The sequence below is a fragment of the Ambystoma mexicanum genome, chromosome 1p, assembly GCF_040938575.1.
Source record: "Ambystoma mexicanum isolate Mex_15411 chromosome 1p, UKY_AmexF1_1, whole genome shotgun sequence".
In the NCBI taxonomy this organism is placed as follows: Eukaryota; Metazoa; Chordata; class Amphibia; order Caudata; family Ambystomatidae; genus Ambystoma; species Ambystoma mexicanum.
In genome coordinates, this window is record NC_090921.1 from 352,265,324 (window position 1) to 352,290,816 (window position 25,493).

At 48.9% G+C, this 25,493-nt stretch overlaps 1 protein-coding gene across 1 annotated transcript in view; it reads right to left on the reverse strand.

The window, feature by feature from the left end:
* Positions 1-25,493, reverse strand: part of JAK3 (Janus kinase 3) — a 576,597-nt gene that overhangs the window by 124,689 nt on the left and 426,415 nt on the right. The window contains exons 18-19 of the mRNA XM_069648742.1: positions 24,871-25,010; positions 23,797-23,986 (exon numbers count right to left, since the gene is read on the reverse strand). Coding sequence (XP_069504843.1) covers positions 23,797-23,986; positions 24,871-25,010 — 330 coding nt within the window. The remainder of the gene's footprint in view (positions 1-23,796; positions 23,987-24,870; positions 25,011-25,493) is intronic.

Below are 25,493 nucleotides of genomic sequence, written 5' to 3' on the forward strand. Positions count from 1 at the left end.
GGTAGCTCGCGAGCCTCGGGGCGCAGAAACAAGGACACGAGAACGGACGGAACAGATAGTGATTAGACAGAGCAGACGGGACAGTCACATAGAATTAAGCTAACTGAGGCTTAATTCTTCTTCTTCTTAAATCTCCACAGTTGAGAGATGGCCAGTTTTTCCAGGAGTTTACCAAGAAAGGGAGTAATGGAAATTGGGCAATGGTTAGCCGGTCATGAAGGGTCGGCAGTGGGTTTCTTGAGAAGAGGATGCACAAGGGAGTGCTTAAGAGGGGAGGGGAAGGATCCTGAGGCAAAGGAGCAAACAGTTGCAAAAATCGGCAAGGGCTGGAGCGAGAGTATCAATGTGGTCTTTGTTGGTTTTAGAGGAACAGGGATGAACCTGTTTTGATGAGGCTTTCATAGATCAGACTTGTCTCCTCATCAGGGGTAAAAGAGGAAAGAATGAGAAAGCGGGTGGGGGGCCGATGAATGGGGGTCAGCAAGCACAGACTGAGAGGGGATAGGAGGGGGAAGGGAGGAGAGGGTGGACAGGATGTGCTGGGTTTTTCAGATACAATGAGAGGCAAAAGGCATTGCCGAGAGCCTGTGGGGCAAGAAGAGGGGTAGAGACTGCAGCAGGGTTGGCCAGCTCCTTGCAGATTTTGAAGAGTTCGGCCGAGTTGTTAGATGCCACAGAGATACAGGACAGAGAGTCAGTATTGCCTTTGCAACAGGTGACAGGCTAGTTTCTCAGAGAATGAACCAGAAGCCCTCCATAACCTCTCAGCCGCCCTACACTTACGTTTAAGTGTAGCTAGGTCGGAGTCATTCCAGGAATTGCACTTGGCTTTGGACTTCAAACGGATCCTCATGACGGGGGCAAGAGTATTAGAAAATTGAAGAGTAGAAAAGGCACAGGGCTGTGTCAGGGTGTGAGTCAGCCAGAGGAGGAGGGGGGAGAGAAGGTGGCAGCAAAAGCCTCAACTGACACATGCTTCATGGGCTGGATTTCCGAGAAGGTAGGTGGCAATGTTGGGGTAGGCTTGGCATGGGTGGAAGAGAGGGAGAGATGAGAGGACAGGAGGCAATGGTCACTCCAGGAGAGAGGAGTGGTCAGAGAGATAGACCAGAGGAGATCAAGAGATCAGGTGTGTGTCCTGCAGAGTGAGTCAGGTTAGGGGGGGGGATACAGAGGGAGAGGGAATCGCAGAGGTCGCGAAAGAGCACAGATGAGGAGAAGGGAGAATCGAGGTGGGTGTTGAGGTCATCAAGGAGAAGGAGTTGAGTGGTTGAGGCAAGGAGGGAGGATGAAAGATCAGCCCACTCGGAGAGAAAATAGGGGATCTGACCAGGAGGCTGGTAGAGAGTAGCAACAGTAAGAGAGTGGCTAGGAGAGAGAGAGCCTGCAGACAAGGGATTCGAAAGAGGAGTAAATCTGAGTGGGAATGATAGTGGCAGGAATCCACTCAGGAAAGATCGAGGCTATGCCCCCTCCGGGCCAGGTGGATCTGGGTGCGGAGAGGATCTTGTAACCATCAGCGAGGACAGTGTCAAAGCTGGTGATAGTGCTGGCCATGAACCATGTCTCTGTAAGACAGAGGACAATAAGATCCAGTTCTTCTAGGTGGTGGTCGATGTCAAAGGAGTATTTGACAGCAGAGCGAGAGTTTGAGTGGCAAGATGAAGAAGGTTGCCAGCCTTAAAGACCTTCTGGGGAGGGGTAAAAATCAGAGGTATGCCCTGCGGAGGTGTGGAGGTAGCCTGCTGTGGAGCTGAGAAGGAGTGGAGTTAAATGCAAAACACACCCAAGTTTTACTTTCAAGTTAGATGCAAAATACACCCAAGTTTGACTTTCAAGTTAAATGCAAAATTACGCCCAAGTTTGACTTTCAAGTTAAATGCAAAATAAACCCAAGTTTTATTTTCAAAGTTAAATGCAGAACACACCCAAGTTTGACTTTCAAGTTAAATGCAAAATCCACCCAAGTTTGGCTTTCAATGTTTAATGCAGAACACACCCAAGTTTGACTTTCAAGTTAAATGTAAGGCCCTGTAGTTATGGTAACGAAGCGGGAATCAGATGTTAAAGTTGAGTACAGAAACAACTTCATTTGAGTACATGACAGGGAGAGTTGAGAGTACAGAAGCCAAGAAGGCAAACAGAGCAATCAGAAGGAGAGAACTAACCCATGGAGAATGAGGTAAGAGAGTCATGGTAGTCCAGTAGTCCAGGGATAGCAACCGCAAGGAGGGTTGGCCTGCGGCAGACATCTCCTGTAGCGGCCTCTCAGTGAACAGGGAAGCAGACAGGGGACATAGGTATGGGCCTTGGTGAGGTGGGCTAAGAAGAGACAAACGCCAGCCAATGGAGTGCAGGACAAAGGGATGCTGCTCACTCCAGCAGCCTCTGGCAATGCAAGCACAAGAGAGGCCATCTTGGAGGGACCGCATGGTGAGAACACTTTAGTGGCAAGAAGTCAAACAAAATCCATAAGCCGAGTAACAAGTAGCAAGATCATTAACAGGGGCTGCAAGCGAGTGCAGTGGAAAAGTGCTGTTTTTTGGATTATATTACGCTCGGAAAAAGCGCGTCACAATTTTCTCTTTTTCTCTTTCCAAAAATACGAACCAAAATTCGCACTTAGTCCCCTAGAGGTGCCGTGGATGAGGGCAACGCACCTACCTCATGGTAGAGGCTGCTGCTCGGCACAAACACACCCAAGAGATCCAGATGATAACCTCAGCTGGAAAAAGAGCTCCCTCACGCTCCGTTGTGTTGAATGGAAACCTGATTCTTAGTAGGTTATTCATTATTGTAACGTAGTATGACATCACCTGTGATGTATTTTTGATATAAAAGCTATGTTTTGCGTTAAGATTCCTGAGAGAATCTGAGCGTACATCCATTGATGTTCTTTGTAAACTCTCTATTTTAGATAATTGTTAATAAAATAGTTCGTTGTCATCTTCCTGAGTTGGTTTAGGTATTTGGACTCAGAAGTTATTCTGTGTGATTCCATCCATTACATGTACATTTCTTAAGGGCCCTAAGCTCACAAACAGGCTAGCTCTATGCGCCCCTGCTATTTTCAGTACCAATAGAAAATATTCCTTGTCATCAATATTCGGCGCATACAAATTCACCACACATAGCATTTGTCCCTCCAATTTCTCCCAAAGCACTACTGTCCTCCCCACCTCGTCCATGAAGACCCTTTACACCTGAAACGGTACCCCCGCTGCCACCCAGGTCAACACCCCCCTCGCTTGCGAGGAGTCTTAAGTACCAACCGCTGATCTTCCCCATTGCTTCCCTAGTGACACCAAGTCGTCCCTAGTTAAATACGTCTCTTGTATCAGAGCTACCTGTATTCTCTGTCTCTTTAGAAATCCCCCCACTCTCTGTCTTTTATGGTTTGTTCCCAGCCCCCGAACATTCCATGTTCCGATCTTCATGTCCATGTTCCCCATCGTGTCCTCCAGGTATAGCATGTGGTTACCTTCCAGTCTAACAACATCCTACCCTCCTTCCCCTCCTCCCTTCCTCTGCTATTTCCCCTTCCTCTTTGCGGCTGACATTCCCATCTCTGGGTCCTCCCCTGAGTCCCACTTCAATGACTTTGCATCTCCCCTGCACACTCCCTCCGCACTCTGGATCCCCCCAACTTTCCCCAACTCCCCACTACCCTCCACCAACTACCCCTCCCCCAACTGCCCCAACTCCCCCCAACTCCCCTTCCTAAAGTCTCCAACCTCCCCCTCATACCTCTTCTCAACCCTAAGTCATTCTGTCCACGTTCCCTTTCTCCCCTGTGGATGAACATCCAGGAGAACTGGGGTTTCCCTCCTCCCTCCCATTCCACCCGTCCCAAAAAGAAAAACACACTGTAGGGAAAGATTATCTCCCTCTTCGCTGCTGTTCTTACCCCCTACCCATCTTCAATCAGTTACTGCCCACATGGCTCCTATTTGCACCACCCACCCATGCCTCCACCCCTCTGTTCCCTCTTACTAATGAGTTCAGCCCCCTGGTCATGTCTTCCCCTTCGCTCCATGCTCGCTTAAAGTTGGACGCTGAGGCCTAGACTCCAGCCAGTCCCACACCTCCTCTGGCGATGTGAACAATCAGGATTTCCCTTCCAGCGCAGCCTTGAGGTTAGCTGGAAAGAACATCATGTACCTGATGTTAAGTTCTCGTAGTCGGCGCTGTACTGCATACTAAGTTCTCCATTGCCTCTGTACCTCCAGTGTAAATTCAGTGAAGATTCACAGCTTGGTGTTACATTTTGCATAGTAGCCCACCTTCCAAGACTCCTGCAATCATGATAAATCTAGGATCTTGCCCACTATCACTCTCGGCTGCCCTCCCAGTGGTGGGGTTCTGCCTGGCACCCTGTGCGCCCGCTCAACAGAGCTTCGAGAGGCCCTTCACACTCAGTGTATTCAGGATAAGATTTTTCACAAAAAGCTCCATGTTCGGTCCTTCCTATCTTTCAGGGAACAATACCAGCCAGATGTTGCAGCACCGGGATGTTCCTTCTGCATCCTCTGCTCTTGTTTCAAGTGTCCTTGTAGCTCCCACCTGGCCTGCCACCTGGTTTTTAAGATGTTGTAGGTCATCCTCTATAGTGCCCACCCTCTGCTCCACCTCCGTGACCCTCTCACACCCCTTCCATAGGTCTGCTCTCCCCAGGGACAAGTCTACCCCAATCGTCCTTGATGCACCCCAACAGAGAGGTCTTTGTAGCCTCCATTAGGGACTCCAACGTCACTCCCCCAGTTCCTGCTGCAACTGCTCCTTCAGGCACCAGATCCCCGCCTCCTGCTTTTGCTTTCTGCTCTTAGTGTCAATGAACTTGTCGTTTTTTTGCTGGCCTGTCACCATTGTGGCAGCCTGTATTGCATCAACCTCCGGTGCCTCCGTCACCAGTCACCACCGGCCCGGGTCATTTACCATCTCCCCTCCCAACTTCAAAGTGTGTACACCACCACAGTCCAAATTTCCAATTGCCCCTATCAAGTCAAACAGCCCACGTGGACTTAGTTCTCCTGCTCTTTTCAGAGTGTTTAAGCCAGCATGGTACCCAGACCAACCTACTCACTTACTCCACTAAGATAGTTTTGTGGTTCCCTTGGGCCCCATCCCTCTCACTTCTACTTCTGCTGTCACTCGAGGGCACAGCAATATCCCCAACACCCACGCTGCCGAGCACGTCTCAGGCTGGGGTACCTCTGTCCTCAAGCCATCCTCTGTTATAGCCACTGGTGCCGAGCCCACTCTTCTGTGTCCCACACCGGGTCTGGTAGTTAAGGGTGCCCAACACGCACCGCAGCATACCTCTTAGCTGGTCTCGCCTATGCTCCTGACCTTGTCAGGAGCGTTCTCTGCTGTCGTCAGCCAATGACTGCCTATCTTTACCCGCTCTAGAAGCTGCTGGCTGTAGTTGTCTCAGCACTGCCCAGCTCCGGTGGCCATCTTTTCTTCAGATCCTCTGCGCTGTTGGATCCGCCGCTCCCGGTTCTCTGGGGCATTATTCCCAACAGGATTTGGCTGGCACACACTTTTCCAGGTCCTGAGGTTGGGAGATCACTGTGATTGTGCTCTTTTTCTCTCTTGAAAGCAGAATTTTTCCAGGATTTCCTCGGGTGGCCTGGGAGCTCCGGAGGACTATGTGTGCATGCTCCAACTGCCGACACTCCATTATATCTAATGGTTCAATTATGACCTTATAAACCATCTTGCTCGCTTTGCTCAAGCACACAACAAAGAAGTGCTGCAAACGAAGTTGTGCCAGAGGCAGATCATTTCAACCAATAGCCTCAAACTGATGAAACATGTTACCACACTGCCTGCATTTTGTTTTCTAATTTTGTTTCTTTTAAAAGACAGCTGAAAACACATCTTTTTAGAAAACATTTCACACAATCTTGTTGATCTTTACGATGGTCTGACCTTCTGATGCCCTGCTTTTTGACATGTTGATCAACATATGAGTATTATTTTGTGTTTGTCTGAAAGTGCTTTGACGCTCTATAAATAAGCATTGCAATGCCAATCGTTTGGGCTTGTGTGGTGTGTGGGATACATTGACCCACTCAGCAGAATTCCCATCTATAACCAAGCTGCATTTCAGCAATTGACAGCAAAATGGCTGCACTGGCTCCTTTGAGCACCACTGCCTCACATCAAAACTGTGTTTTGCAGCTACAAATGATGGCTGCCCTGTCTTGCCAAGCACCTATTGGGCAAGATTGGACCAAGAGCAAACTGAGAAAGGCAGCCAGTGTGTTTCTTACATGCAACCAAGAAGAAAATGGAAAGGCAGCACTGCTTTGCTGCTAGTTCAAATTTTGAAAAAAAAACAAAATATTTGGTGTTTAAAATGTTGGCGCTTTGATGCTCTTTTCATCTCTTCTACATTACTCTGCTTTTATCAGTGAGGCCCTGCCATGCTCATCCATATTCGGTTTGTGCTCCAGCAGAAGATAGCCTTATTCCCGAATGGCAGGCTGTGTCAGACCAAGTCTGGGAAATCAACAGAAGTTTTACTTTCAACCGCACGGGAAAACGCTTGACTTTTGGGCTACACAATGTCAAAAATCACTGCTTCAAAATAAACCCTAGCTCTAAGTGCATATGTCAATTTCAGTGGACCTGTATCTTAAACAGATTGATGTATAAGTGAAACTGACTAGGGTGCAAAACAATGCTTGGAATCCAGATGAGAGAGAAAAACCGAATTTGAAAGGGAAATCCCAGCAGCATTCACCATGTGTTAACATACGCTTTTGCAAGGAAGGGAAAATGGCTGTTTTAAAAGTGAAATGTTGAAAGTAGGCTCTGTCTTGGCCTAGCAATGTAAAGGGGGTTTTGCTGGGAAATATATATGGGAAGTTTTATTTCAACAGGATTGCTGCTGATTCAAAACAAAATAAAATAAAATAAAGAAATAAATGTTTTTGGCTGTACTGGGAAATCAGCCCAAACAGGTTTCTGCCATGGCCCGAGGGACATTTGGGTGCTGATAACAGCAGTGCCCTAACCCCAAGAGAAGCCACAAGGGAGATCTGGGACAACTACCTGTTAACTGCTGCCCTTGAAAACTTTGAATGGACCAAGAGAAAAAAATATCACACGCTCGTCAGACTTTTGTCTGGCTTCAGCTTGAGACAATAGATTCTGGGACACCTATATGTTAATTGGGGAAGTGGCAATAAACCTTCAATCAAACTGGGAAACCCCCATGGCCACCCTGGGCTGAATTGGCATTTGGTGGTAGTCTGGAAACAATGGGCCTAGTTGAAGGACAAAGGACAGCCCCATTTGGCTGAAAAGATTATTTTATTAATACACTTTCTAATACTTTTATCTGTGCAACAGGACTTTGCAGGAATGTAAAAAGTTAACAGCTTAAATGTAATTTTTGTGGCTTTTAAACAAGATGTGGTACCCTTTAGTGGCATATAAGGGACAGAAATGGCAGAGAATTAGATATTCTGAGTAAAGTGTATATAGTGCCACTTTGAAATTCAAGATTAACATGCCTTATGATAAGCGGTACACATGTATAAAGTTATAGAATTTTAGGTATGACATTTCTCACTGAAAAGGACGAAAAACTATTAGACAGACGAAACAAAGTCCTACAAACGTGAAAATTGGACCGCCATGCTCTGCGTGAAATATGTAATCTGCCTATGTAACTTGTTAAAGTGCCACAACTGCACACATGTGTAATTTATGTTAAGATAGATTGTTGGCAAAAAGGACTGTGGGAAGGCTTTGCACCTCATAAAAACACAACCCCATAAACTGATTCACCTCCTAGAGGAGGGAACCAACATTGGCTGACCTACCCGGTTCTTGGGGGTAGGTCTAGCTCAGTTCTGCCCAACAATAAACCCGGTGATGTCACCAGCTTTTATATATAGGATGGGAGCTCACAGGGACAGGACACTCTCTCCTGGATTTTAGCGCCACATATCCGGACATTCCAGATCCACATTGCAAGATCTCAGACTCTACTGCTAGGCCAAAGCATAACTGACCCTATCCAAGCAGGGCCAATTATCCAGAAAATCCCATATAAATCCCAGTAGCAAAGGGGAAAAGCTATGGTACCTTGGGGAGCATCCTGTGACCAGACCAGCCTTTTGCTCACTAACTGCATGCCCGCTGTACCTTTGCCATCCAGTGACTTGCCCAGCCGCTTGCTGTTAAGAGTGTCCGCCACTCTCCTGTGACCAGAGCTTTGGAGTCCAGAAACGGTTGACTGTCCAAATCCCCAAACTCAAGTGGGGATTGTGAGTATTTCCCCGTCCCATAGCCACACATAGCCTACCCCATCTTGATACTTTGTCTTTGTTCCACTTTTTAAGTAAGGCTATCCATACCCTGATTCCTTGTTAAAAATGTTAGAATTCTCTGTGCATCTTGTCATTGGTCTCCAAGCGTTAGCACCACTTTTCTATTCATTTCTGACTTGAATAGATCATAAGTCCTTGATAGTATAGTATTTGGAATAATCAAATGAAATCCCACATAAAGTTGAACGCGGGGTGAAAAGGTTGACGTTGCGAACCCATCTTGGAACTTACTGTGTCTTTCTTTAACCATAAAGTCTAGATAATTTGGTTTAGGTAAAACTCGCCTTTCCTTTTTAAAACCGATTTTCTTTTCTTAAATGCTTTATTTTTTTTTTTATTGAAAAACTAGTTTCTTTTTCTTTCTTTTTTTTTTATTTTTTTTTTTCAAAAGAAGAAAGAAGTAAACTTTTGTTTTTAAACTTTTGTTACATCTTCCATGCGTCGTAGCATCACAGGCCTCAACTGTGGCCACAAAGAAAGTCAGATGTACATGCAACCATCTCAGCCCTTAGGTTGGACGTTCCTTGTAGTTGGGGGGAAACCTCAGGATAGCGTTCAAGTAGTTTACGATCGCTCAAACATGTTTGACATTTTGTCCAGAAGAAATTAGAAGCCACCAGGTAGACATATCTCCATCCTTAGGGGCATATTTGCCTAGATGAGTAGAACGAAGGTCGTCAATGGCTGGACATATTAGAATTAGATGTTTCAAGGTTTCAACCGAAACTGCACAAAAGCGGCAAAGGTTATTGTTTACATTGGGATGATTCCTTTGAAGTAAGATTTCCTTCGTATTCAGCGTATTTAGGCGGAAGCGAAGGAATTGTTCCCGGTAATGACGAGTATAACATTGAGTCAGGTAATAGGGCTGGCAATTTAGTTTTTTTTTAGCGTTGCCTAGCCATTGGGAGGCAGCGAGATTTGTATGTTTTTCCACATTAACAATCCATGCCCATGCTTCAAATTATCTTTTGGCCAATTTAGGACGGGAAAATAGATCAAAATTTTTGATATCTGCTGCAGCAATCCACTCTTGAACTCTTATACTCCATTGATCCAACAGGCAGCTAATTTTCGTGTCGTCAGAGGCGGTGAATATTCTATAGGCTGGCGCACCGCGCGCTTCTCTCATCTTACGCCACAACGAAATAGACTTCCAGATCACATGGGTAAAGAGTGAATTCAGCGATAGTTCATGACGTATCAACATAATTGGAATACAGTTCGGCAGGTTGAGGACACGTTTCCAAAAGAGACCCTCTAATACATTCCAATTTTGCTCGCTGATATTCCATCCTGCTTCTGCACCAAATGTTAAGATTGGTATTACCTTTTGGAGGTAGAACGTTAGGACTGGAGTCAGGGAAAATTTTCCAAAGATTTTATTGATCTTGGCTGCTTGTAGCGCTAGACCTACGGCTTTCTGTTTTAGACCTTTTAGCCATTGTGCTTCACAGATTGAGTTGTTAAATTCAATACCCAAATAACGGATCGAATTGACTGAAATTAATGGCTGGCCACCAACAGCCCATTTGAATGCATGGTCTCTTCTGCCTGATGTAGGTCCAATAGACAAGATTTTAGTTTTTTCTGTGTTGATGACAAGTTCGTTATTGACTAAGTAGTTGTTCAAGCAGCTTTATTTTACCTAAACCGAACCTCATTCCACCTTGAAAATCTCTTCCAATTCTTCATCTATAGCCACGCTTTCACTTCTATATTGTCCGTCCCTATGATGTGCATCTATGACGCAGCCTAAAAACCACATTCCGATTCTGTGTATTTCATCTGTTTTTTAAAAAAAATAGTTTTTGACATTTAAAACTGAAAAAGAGAAAATTGCAACTTTTCAACGTGTGAATGTGGCTGCACTGTGTTTTCATTTCAAGTTGCTTTTTGAACTGTATGCCTTATTTGATACCTTACTTTATAGTTGCTAGTGATATTACATCCCTGATACTGTGATAGAACATATGTATATCATTATTTAAGTACACATATAATTAATTATTTGTCAAAATCGTAGTGTCATTTTAGGCATTGCAAAGGGTTTAAAATCCACTCAGAATTAGATTAATTGTGGGTTGAGGGAACATTGCAGGGGGAAACCTTAACTCGGGTGCTAATTATCCTAATTGAAAAAGTGCTCCTATTCACTTGTGATTTGGATATGTTCTTGTAGAAGGTCACCCCAGTGTTTTTCAGTGGTTTTCATTGTAATGATCATCCGATTGGTGATTGCTGCCCAATATAAAAATGGTGTGATTTTCTTTGAATTTAAAATAAATAAATATTGTGTTACCACCCACCGGCCTGGCTCATGGTCCATTGTGACCCGGGGTATTTGCAAAAGGGGGTGCTCGACGGGCTGGGTATCGGCTCAATTCGAATTCATAGTAAATAAAGAAAAAACATTCTAATCGCACACTACATCTATGGCTAAGGGTGAAGCACCTGGTTTGGTGTGTGACGCCCGATTGGAATCCTTCACAGGTGTGGGCATGGAAAAGATATTTACAAGGCATAGCCATTGTTGTATTAACTACCCATTGTTGGTAGCAGGTGCAAAATGGAACGAATATCTGGACATGCAATAGCAGTGCCTAGCAAAACCGTAAAACATATGCACAAGCAAAAAATGATGGCTTTCCCAATGCTTGTTTTTAACAGGACTTCTGAGAACGACACGCAGAGTACTAATAATGGAGTGGCTGAAGGCAGGCCTAATAAGACAGCAGGTGTCCCTCCTAATGTCATTCCTCCCTAGCTGTACTCCACAGCTGTACTCTGATTCCATTGCAATAGTTTTAGGTGTCGCAAGTAACCCCCAATAGCCAAAATTAAAAATCAGTGCATGGTTGTATCCTCTGGAGTTGCAAAGATTCAGCACAGGATAAATGAATGCTTGTGTGTACGTGCACAAACTGTTACCATAAGCATGATCACACCGATTTATGTTTCAAAAATATATATTTTTTAAAAACAACTAAAGATCTGACCAATGAACCTGAAACATGACACTCGCTTGCTAACCAATTTCTGCAAGGCTTCTACAATGTGTCACAACCACCACTGCTGTGTTTTTCAATATATCTCTCAATTTACAAACTGCTGGCCTGTGGACAACTCTGTCACTCTAAAGTGTATGTACAGTAGCCTTGCATGACATTATGTGCAGGTTCAATAACGATTGCTACAACAGCCACAGAATCTGCCAATATGTGGGCAAAACATTTTTTTTTTTTTTACATTTCATGCTGGGCTCTGACTGACTCCCAGGCATGCGGCCGCGGCCCCCTGCTGGGGGGCACCCCACAGTTTGATTACTGCTGCTCTAAAGTGTATATAAAGTAGCGTTGCATGATATTTTGTGCAGGTTCAATAACGATTGCTTCAACAGTCACAGAATCTACCAATATGTGGGCAAAACATTTTTTTTTTTTTTACTTTTCATGCTGGGCTCTGACTGACTCCCAGGCATGCGGCCGCGGCCCCCTGTGGGTGGGGCACCCCACAGTTTGATTACTGCTGCTCCTGCTCTAAAGTGTATATACAGTAGCGTTGCATGATATTTTGTGCAGGTTCAATAACGATTGCTTCACCAGTCACAGAATCTACCAATATGTGGCTAAACTAGAGCTTGTGTCACTTTCGGAATGACACTTGCTCGGAACCGACCTCTTTAAGAAACATTTTCTGAGTGAAAGTTTGACATGACTCCAACATTTCCAAACGCAGCGAAGGTATGTGTACAACTGCTTCCATATGAACACCAAGAAAATGCAGACCTGAGGTGCTCTAGGTGGTCAGTGCGTTTACTAAGACAGAGCTCCTCTCCCATCTGGCAGTAAACGGGGAGGGCAGTTTTTCGTGTGCATTTTATAGCTGTTTTATAAAGTGCACACATATAACAAGTTGGTTCTCTGCGTTTCTAAAGCAATGCTAAAGCTCTTGGCTGGCAACAATGTACCGCAGTATCCATGCTCAGCCTACAGCAGACAGTTTACGGCTGCATCACGTGTGGAAGTAGCAGAAAAACCGAAGCATGTTAACAGACCGTTCTGCTGGAAGTAAAGGGGGCAGTGCCGCCTACCAGTCTGCGATATGAATGAAAGGCACCTGCAATAGGCAATACGTACTCCACACCTTCCCTGATGGAGAATGCATAGGGGGCCCGTGCATCACACCTTTGCGTGGACACGCCTGGTATGTTACACTATGGCCCCTATAAGGCAGTAGCTTCATCCTGGTCCTAAGTAGATGGTGCTGACCTATTTGAAATATATAGGGCAGCTACTTGGCCCACCCTCACATACTTCCGTGCCGAATAAACTGAATGTCAGAAATGGTACGGCTGCACGTCTGAGTTCAAAAGTGGTGCAATTGATTTTGGTGTGTCACTGCGTTCTACTCTTTCTAGGTCAAGCGCTTTCTCCTTTCCTGCCTTTCTTGTTTTGCTGCATTAGATCCTGATAATTTGATGCTTTTGAGTGAAGTTTGTGATCTTGTAAAGACCGCTGACGTTTAACAGATATGTTTTCCCTGGTAGCAAAAAAGTCTCCACGGGGCTGCTACGGACCCTTTATTCTTTCAAAATGGCCCAAAGAAGAGCAAGACAGAGCATACAAGTACATTTGGATGTCGTTTGTTCTTCTCCAATCGGAGTGCGACATCACTAGACCTGCCTCCAGCAAGCAAAAGTACATTGGCAGCGGTGTGTACCACAATCATTTAAAGTCTTACCTCACCTGGCAAGCAGTGCCACTGTTATATTGCTGCCAGAGAACTCGATATCTGAGATGAGGGGTTCTAATGTTCATTGGTGGGATTACATAATGAGTCACATTACCTCACTTCATCCCATCTGCTAAAAATAGTAAGCACTGAAATACTGGTATATATGCAGGTCCCGTCCTTTTTGCTTGACCTTTGTCACTGCCTGCCTTGCTTTGTTAAGGCTGAGTCTCTAAGGGTCGTAGACTCATTTATTGTTGATGCTTATATGCGCTTAATTCCTCATCAATAGTAAGTTAATTCTAAGAAAAAGAACGTGTCATTTTTCAAATATTTAGCTCGTAGTGCATGGCTGGCAGTAAGTGTGGAAAAGAGCTCCACTGAAGCTTAATTTTATGAACTTGGGAGCAGCTTCTGGTAAATTAGGGGAGCAAACTGTCGGGTAACTCATCATTTCTGAGAGCGAGTGGAGAGATTGGGGACGAGAACCTGTCGAGTTTCGAAAAGGACTGTTGACTGCCAACGAGTTTATGTTAAGTTGATGAGAAAATTGAGCATGTCTGGTGGCCGAGCTCGGCTAGAGATTGTCAGCGCGAGTGGCTGCACCGAGTGGCTGCCCGTTTATAGATATTGCAAGCACTTCGACCGATGATCCTGGCAGTAAATATCTATTAAAGGAGTTTTCTTACCGGGGCTTCCTCGTCTCATTTGGATGCAATGGCATTTTGCAGTCCTGTCCTGCGCGTAAGTAATTTGATTTTCTCTTACTCTGGTTGGGTCCTTATACATGGGGGGCGTGCCTGGGGGATCACGTATCAGCCAATAGCCCAAACTAAAAATCAGTGCATGGTTGAATGTTGTATTCTCTGGAGCTGCAAAGATTCAGCACAGGATAAATGAATGCATGTGTGTACATGCATAACCTGTTGCCATTAGCATGATCACACCAATTTATGTTTCAAAAATATATATTTTATAAAAACAACCAAAGATCTGACCAATGAACCTGAAACATGACACTCGCTTGCTAACCAATTTCTGCAAGGCTTCTACAATGTGTCACAACCACCACTGCTGTGTTTTTCAATATATCTCTCAATTTACAAACTGCTGGCCTGTGGACAACTCTGTCACTCCAAAGTGTATGTACAGTAGCCTTCCATGACATTATGTGCAGCTTCAATAACGATTCCTACAACAGTCACAGAATCTACCAATATGTGGCCAAACTAGAGCTTGTGTCACTTATGGAATGACACTTGCTCGTAATCGACCTCTTTAAGAAACATGTTTTGTGTGAAACTTTCACATGACTCAAACATTTCCAAACTGCCACCATTGAAGGTATGTGTTCATCTGTTGCGCGCATATGTAACTTGAGTTTCTCTTACTGTGGTTGGGTACCTTTACATGCTGGCATGCCTGTGTGATTGTGTATCACGTGACTCAATGTTTCCATGGGTCTGAGTGATTAAGGTTGTTCGCCAGGTGCAATTATTAAGGGGCCGATTCATGGAACAAACGTGCGCCGAAAATCTACGCGCAAGCAGGCGCAAGCAGGCGCAAGCGGAAAAAAAGAGGCGCACACGCACGCGTGCGATTCATGGAAGTCCCTGCGCGTGTCTTCCTCGGGATGTGCGCCAAACCCGTGCATGGCGCACACGTCACTGCAACATCCCGAAAGACGTGCGCGACGCGCACAGTGAAAGCGCACAACCTCTGTGCATACACTAGAAAGTGGGCGGAACACGGGGCGTAACGCACGGAATGGGGAACAACTTGCGAAAACAAGGGCGTAACTGGGGATGTACTGCAGGGAAGCAGAGGGAACGCCCACACGCACCCGAACCACACGTATTCATGGAACCGAATAGGGCAAAGCCACGCACAGCGAAAGACACGCACAAGCCGATACACGTCCGCCACAAGAAGGCAGGCGGTAGCGTCCCTGCGCATTACAAAAGTGGCAACATACAGCAATTGTGCGAGCGGGGCACGTGTATTTCGGGGTTGCGTGGGAAGTCACACACGCGATTGAGCGGGGTACGTGTATTCCGGGGGTTCGCGGGAAGTCACACACGCGACCTGGCCTGGGGGAGCGGGCTACGTGTATTACAGGGGTTCGCGTGAACTTTTACATGCGATCGGGCCTGGGGGAGCGGGCTACGTGCATTACAGGGGTTCGCGTGAACTTTTTCACGCGATCGGGCCTGGGGGAGCGGGCTACGTGTATTACAGGGGTTCGCGTGAACTTTTTCACGCGATCGGGCCTGGGGGAGCGGGCTACGTGTATTACAGGGGTTCGCGTGAACTTTTTCACGCGATCGGGCCTGGGGGAGCGGGCTACGTGTATTACAGGGGTTCGCGTGAACTTTTTCACGCGATCGGGCCTGGGGGAGCGGGCTACGTGTATTACAGGGGTTCGCGTGAACTTTGTCACGCGATCGGGCCTGGGGGAGCATGCTACGTGTATTTCAGGGGTGCGCGGGAAGTTCCACACGCGAATAGCCTGGGCGCGTGTATTTCAGGGGTGCGCGGGAAGTTTTACACGCGAATAGCCTGGGCGCGTGTATTTCAGGGGTGCGCGGGAAGTTTTACACGCGAATAGCCTGGGCGCGTGTATTTCAGGGGTGCGCGTGAAGTTCCACACGCGAATAGCCTGGGCGCGTGTATTTCAGGGGTGCGCGGGAATTTTCTCACGCGATTTCAGCAGGGTACGTGTATTTCAGGGGTGCGCGGGAAGTTTTACATGCGAATAGCCTGGGCGCGTGTATTTCAGGGGTGCGCGGGAATTTTCTCACGCGATCGGGCCTGGGGGAGCGGGGTACCACTCACCGTCTGCCTTGCGTGTAGTAGAACGCGTAGCCAACACCCGCTGTGAAGTAATAGCGTGTGAACCCCAACGGATGGAAAACACACGCACCGCACGAAAAGCACGTACAGAACATAAAGGCACGCGGGATCTCCAAACCCTGCCAGGGCAACGCCCGTGCGCAAAACGTCACAGACGCGCTTACGCTGTAAGGGCCTTTGGTCCAATGAAATCGCGTACGCGTGCTGACGCGCTTACGCGCTAAGGGCCTTTCCTCGAATTACACGCTGACGTGCAGATTTTTCACGTGCCAAATCACTCCGTATCAAGCTGGCCACGCGAAAACACACGGAAGACCACGCTCCTGCCCAGAAGGCCGAATTACTGCCCCCCAGTGCCCCGAGCAGCCTCCCACGTGCCATCTGCTGCTGCCTGCCTGCCTGCCTGCCTGCTGCCACCGTGCCCTGCCATTTGGTGCCTGGCACATCAGCCATCTGCAGGGGTCCAGTTGCTGTGTCCACCCCTGCTGGAACAGTAGACTCCCGACTGGGATACCATCACTCCACAGCCCAGCCCCAGGACCCAGTTGCCCACCCACGCCTGCCTCGGGGGCCGCCATGTCGGGGCAAGCACCATCTGAGACCAGTGGCGACCCCCAGCCAGAGAGGCAGAGGGCCACCAGCTTCAGTGAGAAGGAAGTTGGTGTCCTGGTGGAGCATGTCCTGGGGCATTATGATGCCCTCTTCGGAAGGCCACGCGCCAACAAGGAAGGACGGGAGAGGATCTGGGACGAGGTAGTGGTTGCCATCAACGCGGAGGGGGTGGCAACCCGCGACATCAAGCACATCAAGAAGCGCTGGGAGGACTTGAGGGCCAGGACCCTCAATAAGGCCCGGCGCCTTGCGGAGGGGGGCCGGGCACGCCTGAGTGACATCCAGATGAGGGTCCTGGAACGCGTAGACCCAGCGCTCCACGCCCAGATCCTTCGGAGGCAGACCCATCTGGAGTTGGCCGGTAAGTGGCCAAGCATTACTGTGTGAGACAGGGCATGTTGCAGTGTGCTGGTTGTCTGATACCTGCCTGTATGTGTGACATAGGCCATGTACGTATGTGTGTGTGCAGGGACATCATGGTCAGGCATGTGAGTACAGTGATGTGTGAACCACATGGTTGGTGCATGTGTTCTATTGCAACATGGGGGGCTCAGTGCGGAATGGACACATGGAAGCATGGCAGTCTCTGTTCCTGGACATGGGTGGGGGTGAGGGATGGGTGCTGGTCCCATGTACACGTATGGTGTCCATGTGTGTGTGTCTGACCTGCGTGTCTGTGACTTGTAACTGCCATGGATGCATGACACATGTCTGTGACAATGTTCAGATTCACTGATGCAGCCTAGTCATCCTTGTATCCACTGCGTCTGTGGTGTACGAGGCCAGATGGATGGAACTACGGTGAGGTGTGTGCATGTGATGGCAAGACCCATGATGCATGTGAGTTTAAAACCAACATTGTATGAATCATGAGTCCCTTGGTCATGTATGCCAATGTCCATGGCATGTGCCATGGCTGTTACTGTATGTGTTTTGCCTGCACTGACCCATGTGTTGTGGAGGGACATGATGGAAGTGATGTATGACAGTGCCACTCATCTGCTGTTGCTTCCTGTCTAGGGGACCATTGTACAGTACCCTGATGCTTGTGTTCTATGTCTCCCTCTACACAGTGGCAAGTGAAGAAGAGGGCGGAGAAGGCGCTGTGGAGCAGAGCGGCGGGGATGCCGCCACGGCTGCAGCGGAAGGGGTGGGTGAGCCCCCACAGGGGCTTGCACCGGCGGAAGACGGCGTGGAGACATCCAGGTTGGTGGTTTCCACAGAGGGGGAGGAGGCCGCTACTGAGCTACACATGGGGCCTGGTGGGGGCATCCCCGCTGGTGCAAGTGGTGCAGTCCAGGGCCAGGGGCAGGAGGCAGCACAGGTCGCCGTGGAGGTGCCTGTGCATGTCACTGTCCCTGACACTGTGACTGCACCACCATGCACCAGCAGGGATGCCCCATCCCAGGCCCGTCCGCAGGTAGGGGAGATGTCCATGTCATCTGACACTCCTCTACCTGCGGACGAGGGGACCCCTGGCCGTGTGGAGAGGGTCCTGATTGGTGTCGCGTTGCGCACGGCTGGCATTCGTGATGAGGTGCATGCTTCCCGGGAGGAGCATGCACATCATCACGAAGAGCACCGTGCGTACGTGAACCATTTGGGAGCCGCCATGGTCGGGGGTTTCCTACATGTGTGTGGCCTTCTGGCGACCCTCTCCTCCTCTGTGGAGGCTATGCGCCAGTCATGCTCCATGCCGTCTTCCGGCCCAGATGCCACCAGGACCCCCTGTGGACCTGCCCCGACCAACGCAGCCAGCTCGGTGGGGACCCCATCCCTGCCACAGTCGGGAGTCGAAGGTCCAGCAGGGGTGGACACACCAGCAACTGTCCCCCTGCAGATGGAGGATGTGCCGACATCATCTGGCAGGGCACGTGCACGACGGCATCGGTGGATTCCATCAGCCTGGATGCCGTCGTGCTGGCAGAGGCAGTGGCGTCGGAGGCAGCAGCAGGCTCGACGTGGGAGGCATCATGGCTCGGGGCCATCAAGATCAGAGGGGCAGGCATCGGCCGGAGGGCAGGAGAACCCTGGGATGGCAGTGTCTTCCGTGTGGGAGCAGTTGGTCCAGCGGATAGGTGCGGAGCGGCAGCGGGCGGAAGAGGAGCGGCTCACCATGGTCAGGGCGGAGTTCTCCATGCGTCGGGCGTTGAGGCGGGCTGAGTGCATCGAGGAAGCTCGCAGGGAGTTTGAGGTGGACACGGGGTTGTCCCTGCGAGACCTCGGGGCCAGGACAGAGTCCCGCCTCCGGGACATCGACATGGAGTTCGATGATGCCCTGGCCGGCAACATCACAGAGTGAGCCGCAGGACTTGCACGCTGCCATTGTATATAGTTCTTTAGTTAGTTAGTGTTAGGTTTCCTTTATTTTTTAAGTTTTTTTTGGACCGCTCGGACAATGGCCACTTTTCTGTATATATTTTTTTTATTAGTTAGTAGTAGTAGATTTCATTTATGGTGTTGGGCTCATGGACCCTGGGATATTCTTGTACATAGTTTGATGTTTGGAAAACATTTGTTGGATTTATATTTGTGTTCACCATGAGGCAATGGTTTTTCCTTATTTTTTCCCCCCATTATTTTTCTTTGGACTACATTAGTTTTTGGATTCCTTTGTTTTTTGATTTTTTCTATTAGTTCTCGGACATGGACCATTTGTTTTGTCATCCCCATTGTTGTGTGCTTTATTTCTTTACTTCATTTTCATCTTTAATACATATATTTATTACTTACATTTGTGGTATTTTCTCATTGGTTTCATGCATGTCATGATATGGGTTTTGACATTCACTTGCACCCATTGTGTATGTGTGTGTGACGGACATGTGTTCATTTACATACTTGCCATTGGGGTTGTATCATGTAATTGCATCTACTATGTGGGTGGATGCAATCCTTGGCTGGGTGTTTGTGCTGGGTATGCTGCCCATTACTGCCATGATTGCGTTTCGTCAGGACCTGGGGGCAGGGGGACATGAGTGGGGGCCTGCAGGGGGGTGGGGGTACAAGGGGACATGAGTGGGGGCCTGCTGGGGGGTGGGGGTGCAAGGGGACATGAGTGGGACATGGTTGGGGGCCTGCTGGCAGGTGCCCCACAGTGCTGGGGGGTGGGGGTGCAGGGGGACATGAGTGGGACATGGTTGGGGGCCTGCTGGCAGGTGCCCCACAGTGCTGGGGGGTGGGGGTGCAAGGGGACATGAGTGGGACATGGTTGGGGGCCTGCTGGCAGGTGCCCCACAGTGCTGGGGGGTGGGGGTGCAGGGGGACATGAGTGGGACATGGTTGGGGGCCTGCTGGCAGGTGCCCCACAGTGCTGGGGGGTGGGGGTGCAGGGGGACATGAGTGGGACATGGTTGGGGGCCTGCTGGCAGGTGCCCCACAGTGCTGGGGGGTGGGGGTGCAAGGGGACATGAGTGGGACATGGTTGGGGGCCTGCTGGCAGGTGCCCCACAGTGCTGGGGGGTGGGGTGCAGGGGGACATGAGTGGGACATGGTTGGGGCCTGCTGGCAGGTGCCCCACAGTGCTGGGGGGTGGGGGTGCAAGGGGACATGAGTGGGACATGGTTGGGGGCCTGCTGGCAGGTGCCCCACAGTGCTGGGGGGTGGGGGTGCAGGGGGACATGAGTGGGACATGGTTGGGGGCCTGCTGGCAGGTGCCCCACAGTGCTGGGGGGTGGGGGTGCAGGGGGACATGAGTGGGACATGGTTGGGGGCCTGCTGGCAGGTGCCCCACAGTGCTGGGGGGTGGGGGTGCAAGGGGACATGAGTGGGACATGGTTGGGGGCCTGCTGGCAGGTGCCCCACAGTGCTGGGGGGTGGGGGTGCAGGGGGACATGAGTGGGACATGGTTGGGGGCCTGCTGGCAGGTGCCCCACAGTGCTGGGGGGTGGGGGTGCAGGGGGACATGAGTGGGGGCCTGCTGGGGGGTGGGGGTGCAAGGGGACATGAGTGGGACATGGTTGGGGGCCTGCTGGCAGGTGCCCCACAGTGCTGGGGGGTGGGGGTGCAGGGGGACATGAGTGGGGGCCTGCTGGGGGGTGGGGGTGCAAGGGGACATGGTTGGGGGCCTGCTGGCAGGTGCCCCACAGTGCTGGGGGGTGGGGGTGCAAGGGGACATGAGTGGGACCTGGTTGGGGGCCTGCTGGCAGGTGCCCCACAGTGCTGGGGGGTGGGGGTTCAGGGGGACATGAGTGGGGGCCTGCTGGGGGGTGGGGGTGCAAGGGGACATGTGGCTTGGCTGGGGGGCATGCCCATGGTGGATGGGCTGCCTGCGGGACATGACCAGGGGTGCAGGGTAGTCCCCTGTGGTGTGGGCTGCCTGCAGAGGTCGTGGAGGGGGTAGAGGGGAGACCTGGGAGGACCCACACTGGCAATTCACCTCTTCAACTTCCCGCACACCCACGTAATACACTGCCCCACTCGCACAGGCCCAATCGCGTGTAGAATTTCTCGCGCACCCCTGAAATCCACGTACCCAGGCCAATCGCGTGTAGAATTTCTCGCGCACCCCTGAAATACACGTACCCTGCTGAAATCGCGTGTAGAATTTCTCGTGCACCCCTGAAATACACGCGGCCAGGCTATTCGCGTGTGGAACTTCCCGCGCACCCCTGAAATACACGCGCCCAGGCTATTCGCGTGTGGAACTTCACGCGCACCCCTGAAATACACGCGCCCAGGCTATTCGCGGGTGGAACTTCCCGCGCACCCCTGAAATACACGCGCCCAGGCTATTCGCGGGTGGAACTTCCCGCGCACCCCTGAAATACACGCGCCCAGGCTATTCGCGTGTGGAACTTCCCGCGCACCCCTGAAATACACGCGCCCAGGCTATTCGCGTGTGGAACTTCACGCGAACCCCTGAAATACACGTAGCCCGCTTGCCGTGCTGGTACAGGGTTAGCGCAGCCCTTTGCGCTGGATTGGGGATTTTGATGGCTTTTCCCTGCGCGGAAGGCGTTCTTGGGGGCGTAACTGGCGCTGCTGCAAGGTCGCTGCGCCACTATGCGCCACGGCTGGTTTTGGTGGCTGGAATCCATGAATACGCTGTGCGCGGAAATGGGTTTTGGCGCACGCGGCTGGCGCAGGGATTCGCACGCGCACACTGTGCGCCAGCCGCGTGCGCCACTTGTGCGCTGAATTCTATGAATTACCCCCTAAGTGTTTCATGCCCCTTGTGCACTGTTAAAAAAAATGCATATTACAGGCAATTTTTCTAGCCTTGGGTTACTACTTTGCTTAATTCCACTGATTGTATATATATTTTTCACCATATATTTGGTAGGGATTATATCCCATTTTGCCCATTTCTGATGTTATGCCTATGTTTTTTTCTGCAAGAATGCTTCTGGCCTTGGAAGAAGCTCACAATGTGCAGACCCCTCGTATGAGTCAAAAAATGATAATGTCTGACATGCAACTCCAGCCTTCAATGTATCATTTAATTTGGAAGATGCTTGGTATATTTACTATTCAAAGATGGCCGGCTTGTTTCCAGAGAGCTTCCTTAGGGACAGTCATCCAAGATGGTTGCCTCATGATAGAACTCACACAAAATCAAAGAGTTCCCTGATGGGCAGGAATGGGTGGGATTAGCCATAGTGATCACATTGTCTAGGGGCAAAGAATGAGAGAGAGATTGCAACTGTGTATCCCTCCTCAAATATCATCTCCATTGGAAAAGCATTACAGACCCTCATTCAAAGCCCATATTTGAAGCTCTTATGTTAATGACAATAGTTTGGGTTTAAAGGTAGCGCTTTTATTGCCCACCTAATAGCCCAAACTAATAAACATAAATAAAAAGAGGGGACTTTAGGCAAGTGAGTGGGCACTTTAGTGATCAAATGTGGCCTTTCTGGGCAAATAAGAGAGAATTTGTAGGGCTAGGAGTTAATGAGGGAAGTCTGGACATGTTAAGATGTGCCCAGGGTCCAAGGAGAGGTAGTCTGGGCATGTTGGGTTATTACCGGGATCAAATGAGGGGGAGTATATACATGTTGTATTATTTTAAGGGTTTAAATGAGGGGCTGCGTGGATATGTTAGGGAATTTCAAGGAACAAAATAGGGGGCAGTCTGGATAACTTAGAATATTCTGAATATTCCTATGATAAAATCGGGGGCAATCTCGACATTTTAGGTTATTCCCAGACTCAAATAAGGGGCACTCTGGACATTCAGATTATTCACAGGTTCAAATGAGCAGCAGCCCAGAAAAGTTAGGGTATTTCCAAGTTCAAATGAGTGGTGGTCCAGACAATGTAGGGTATTCCCGAGATCAAATTGTTGACTGTATGGACATGTTAGGGTATTACCAAAGTCAAATGAGGGGCAGACTGGACATGTTATGGTATTTCTGGGATCAAATAAGGAACAGGCAGGGCATGTTGGCTATATGCAAGATCACATTATCAGCAGTCTAGACATGTTGGGGCATTCCAGGGATAAAAAGTGGGTCCCTCTGCCCATGTAAGGGCATTCCCTGTATAAAATGGGGTAGAGAGTGGACATCATGGCTTTTCCTGAGATCAAATCAAGGGCAATCTGGACATGTTAGGGCATTACCAATATTAAATGAAGGCAGATTGGATATGTTACAGTACTTCAAAGATCAAAGGAGTGGAAGTAGGTTTTCCAGATTTGAAGAAGGGGCAGAGGGGCAGGTTAGTCTGATTCCTAGGATGAAATGAGGGGGAGGCTGTACATGTTAAGGCATTACAGGGATCAGGCCTTGTGAACACAGTAGATGACTACTGAGCAAATATTAACTTTCTATGAATCATGTAAGGAGCATTCATTAACTCGAATTCACATACAATAAACGTCCTATATTGACCTGTGAATGGCTCTGGCCATAGGCATGGCAACGCAACTCTACACTGCAGCAGTGGTACAGTGTATGTACCCAATGTGCTCTGTCACCAGCCTATCTTCCTATTTGTATGGCCTCTCACCTGCCAACTCAGATCTCTCATGTGGCTCCTTCCATCCATGACTGGCATCCTGTATGGCCTCTCACCTGCCAGTCATTACCCTGCTGATCCCTCACGTGGCTTCTCACATGCATACCTTGCTGCCTGTATGGCCTCTCGCCTGCTACTCCAGAACCACAATGTTGGTTATGGCCTGCTGGTCTTGTATCCTGGGTGGCCTCCTGTACTGTTCTCACCTGCCACCGGCACCTCCCCTGCACATACTGCTACCTGTATGGCCTCTCAGCATCATCTGTCCTTATGCTTGGATCCTCACCTGCCCCATAGCATACTCCTTTGTACTTGACGATGAAGTTGTGGTTCAGGGCCTTGAGGATCTCGCTTTCCCGTTGGAAGCTCCTGACATGCTCTGCCGTACAGTGCTGCAGCTTTTTCACTGCCACCAGGTCGCCAGTGTTGTCCCCCAGAGGGTCGTAGCGGTACAGCTCCACACTGCCAAAGTTACCCTGCCAATTAAGAAAGAGATAATCACAGGAATTAGTACCCAAAGTCTGAGCCACCCACCTCCCCATATCTAACACCTTGACAAGGGGGTGATTACCGTGCAACAGAGTAGCTGATTGGCTCCCACTTTCCTGCGAAACTAAGGGTGGTGGAGAAATAGTACAAGCCTTCCGAAATAGGACTGTTCAGATTCTCACAGTTCAGAATTTGCAATTCTCATTGACCATTTGGTTTTGCGATTGCCCATTAACTGCATAGAAACTGCTGGCCCCAATTTGCAGAGATGAATATGAATGACCAATCAGCACTGCCAAAGATCAATGGATGGGAGCTCCAAATGATCAATAGGAACTCCAAGTTGCTAACAACAATTCTGAAATACCAAAACAAAAGCTGAACCACCAATATGAATTCCTAGCACACAAGTGTAATTGCAGATAACCAATGGAAATCACAAACGACCCATCATATTTCTAAATAACCACTCATAATACTGATTGACCATTTAAATTTTCTGCTTATTAAGAAGAACTCACAATTATCAATATGATTCTGAAGTTCACGACCAATTTAACTCGTTAGAATCTGAAAATGTTTGGTTGTCTCTTAGACCATACATATATGTTTCAGGACATGGCACGTAGCTAGGTTCCCCTTTGACTTAGGGGAGTTTCCTTCGTTAACTAACAATGTCGAAGATGCTGATATTGAGGTTGCAACTCCCTGACGTGGTTGAGTTGAAGAAAATGGGAAGAATTTCTGAAATGCTTAAATAGATCACGTGAAATGTATTCTGGGTTGAAAGAATTATGCAAATTCGCTACTGGCTCATTTCAGATATGCTTCCCTGAAAGCAATTCAGGTGTCCAGCTGTTGAGATCCTTACCTTTCCCAGCACTGATATGTACTTCAGATGGCGCTCCTCGTAGATGGTGGCGTCGTCATATCCCAAGATATTCATGTACGGCCAGAAGCTGTCTTTCCCCAGCTGGTCCCTGGGAGACACGTCTGCCAAGAGCTCATAATCTGAAGCAAAATGGCCATGGAGAGAGGATTAGAAATGAAGTCACGCAACGGTCTCGCCGAAGACCAATACAACAGGATGGCTGATTTACTGAGGGTGATATTGCTCTGCTTACAATGTATTTTATGTTATGTATTGAGAAATTGTAAAGCGCATAGTTTGCCCAAAGGCATTATGGCACTAGAACAGCAAAAGGAGAGAGCTAACAAGTCCAGCCTTAAAACAGATGGGTTTTCAGGTGTCACCTAAATAACAGGTGATCCCTGATGGAACGAAGGGACAGAGGGAGCAAGTTCACAAGTTTGGTGGCCGCAAACGAAAATGCACGGCCCTACACAAACTTGACATGAGGTACCACGACAAGACAGGAATAGGCCCAGTGGAAAGCCCAAGACCAGATATAGGGGTGGAATTTGAGTTGTAAATATACTGCACCCAAACCATTAAAATAGCAATGTACCAAGCAAAGGGACTTAAAAAGGATG